The sequence below is a fragment of the Limulus polyphemus genome, unplaced genomic scaffold, assembly GCF_000517525.1.
Source record: "Limulus polyphemus unplaced genomic scaffold, Limulus_polyphemus-2.1.2 Scaffold10998, whole genome shotgun sequence".
NCBI lineage: Eukaryota > Metazoa > Arthropoda > Merostomata > Xiphosura > Limulidae > Limulus > Limulus polyphemus.
In genome coordinates, this window is record NW_013676608.1 from 17827 (window position 1) to 18959 (window position 1133).

Below are 1133 nucleotides of genomic sequence, written 5' to 3' on the forward strand. Positions count from 1 at the left end.
AAAAATGATATTAATTAATTTCTTACCCGTTTTTCTGATCCACACCTCCATTGAGTACATGGAATACGGTTCTACGAAAAAATGATATTAATTAATTTCTTACCCGTTTTTCTGATCCACACCTCCATTGAGTACATGGAATACGGTTCTACGAAAAAATGATATTAATTAATTTCTTACCCGTTTTTCTGATCCACACCTCCATTGAGTACATGGAATACGGTTCTACGAAAAAATGATATTAATTAATGTCTTACCCGTTTTTCTGATCCACACCTACACTGAGCACATGGAATACGGTTCTACGAAAAAATGATATTAATTAATTTCTTACCCGTTTTTCTGATCCACACCTCCATTGCCAAATAATAAAGATTTGGGTCACGATGTTTCATTCGGAATTTGTTTAGTAAGATGCGAACGACCTCTTTGCTCGTAGTATAAGGCCCAATGGAAAGTGTCTTGTATTCCACGTCAGCAGATAGCACTCGAGCATAGACTTTCACTACAATCTATGGACAATCAAAATACGCGAACTGTTATAATCAATGCAAAGGAAAAAGGACGAATTTATGTTATTTTCTGCTTTATATTGAGAATCGTATTACGGTGATAATTTAAATTAATTTCGATGTATTAACTCGTAAACTAATCACTTTACGTTGTTTATCAACTATAACTAAACTAACCAAACTATTTTCACTAAAGATTATAACGTTTAGATATATTCTACCATTAATTAAAGTTTTGTTTTCATTGCGTCTCCAAGTTCTTCTTAATGACCAATGTCGATGTATTCGTCATTTTCACAAGCTCTCTCTCTCTCTCATGTTCGTGTTGCATTTTGTATGTAAAATTATTGTTTCTTATAAACTGTATGTATTAAAAATACGTGGATTTATTAGAGTTTCTTTTCTATTAGTCGATCAGTTTCGACACCATCAGTCCAACTTAAATATCTTGTATCTACCCAAACTCCAGTAGCAATTCCTAAATTCTTAATTAAAATGATAACTTATTTATAACTAATTATAAACCAAATATAGTCAAAACGGAACACATCCACTACGTAGAATCCTATGGGTCTCTGACCTGGTCGGTCAGTGTCATAAGGTCTCGTTCTAGTTGAATAA

General features: G+C 32.8%; 1 protein-coding gene across 1 annotated transcript in view; it reads right to left on the reverse strand.

The window, feature by feature from the left end:
• The window catches only part of LOC111083745, a gene marked incomplete at its 5' end in the record, with an annotated part of 15853 nt that extends 15341 nt beyond the window's left edge, over positions 1 to 512 (reverse strand). The window contains one exon of the mRNA XM_022380414.1: positions 335 to 512. Coding sequence (XP_022236122.1) covers positions 335 to 512 — 178 coding nt within the window. The remainder of the gene's footprint in view (positions 1 to 334) is intronic.
• Positions 513 to 1133: the final 621 nt, after the last annotated feature.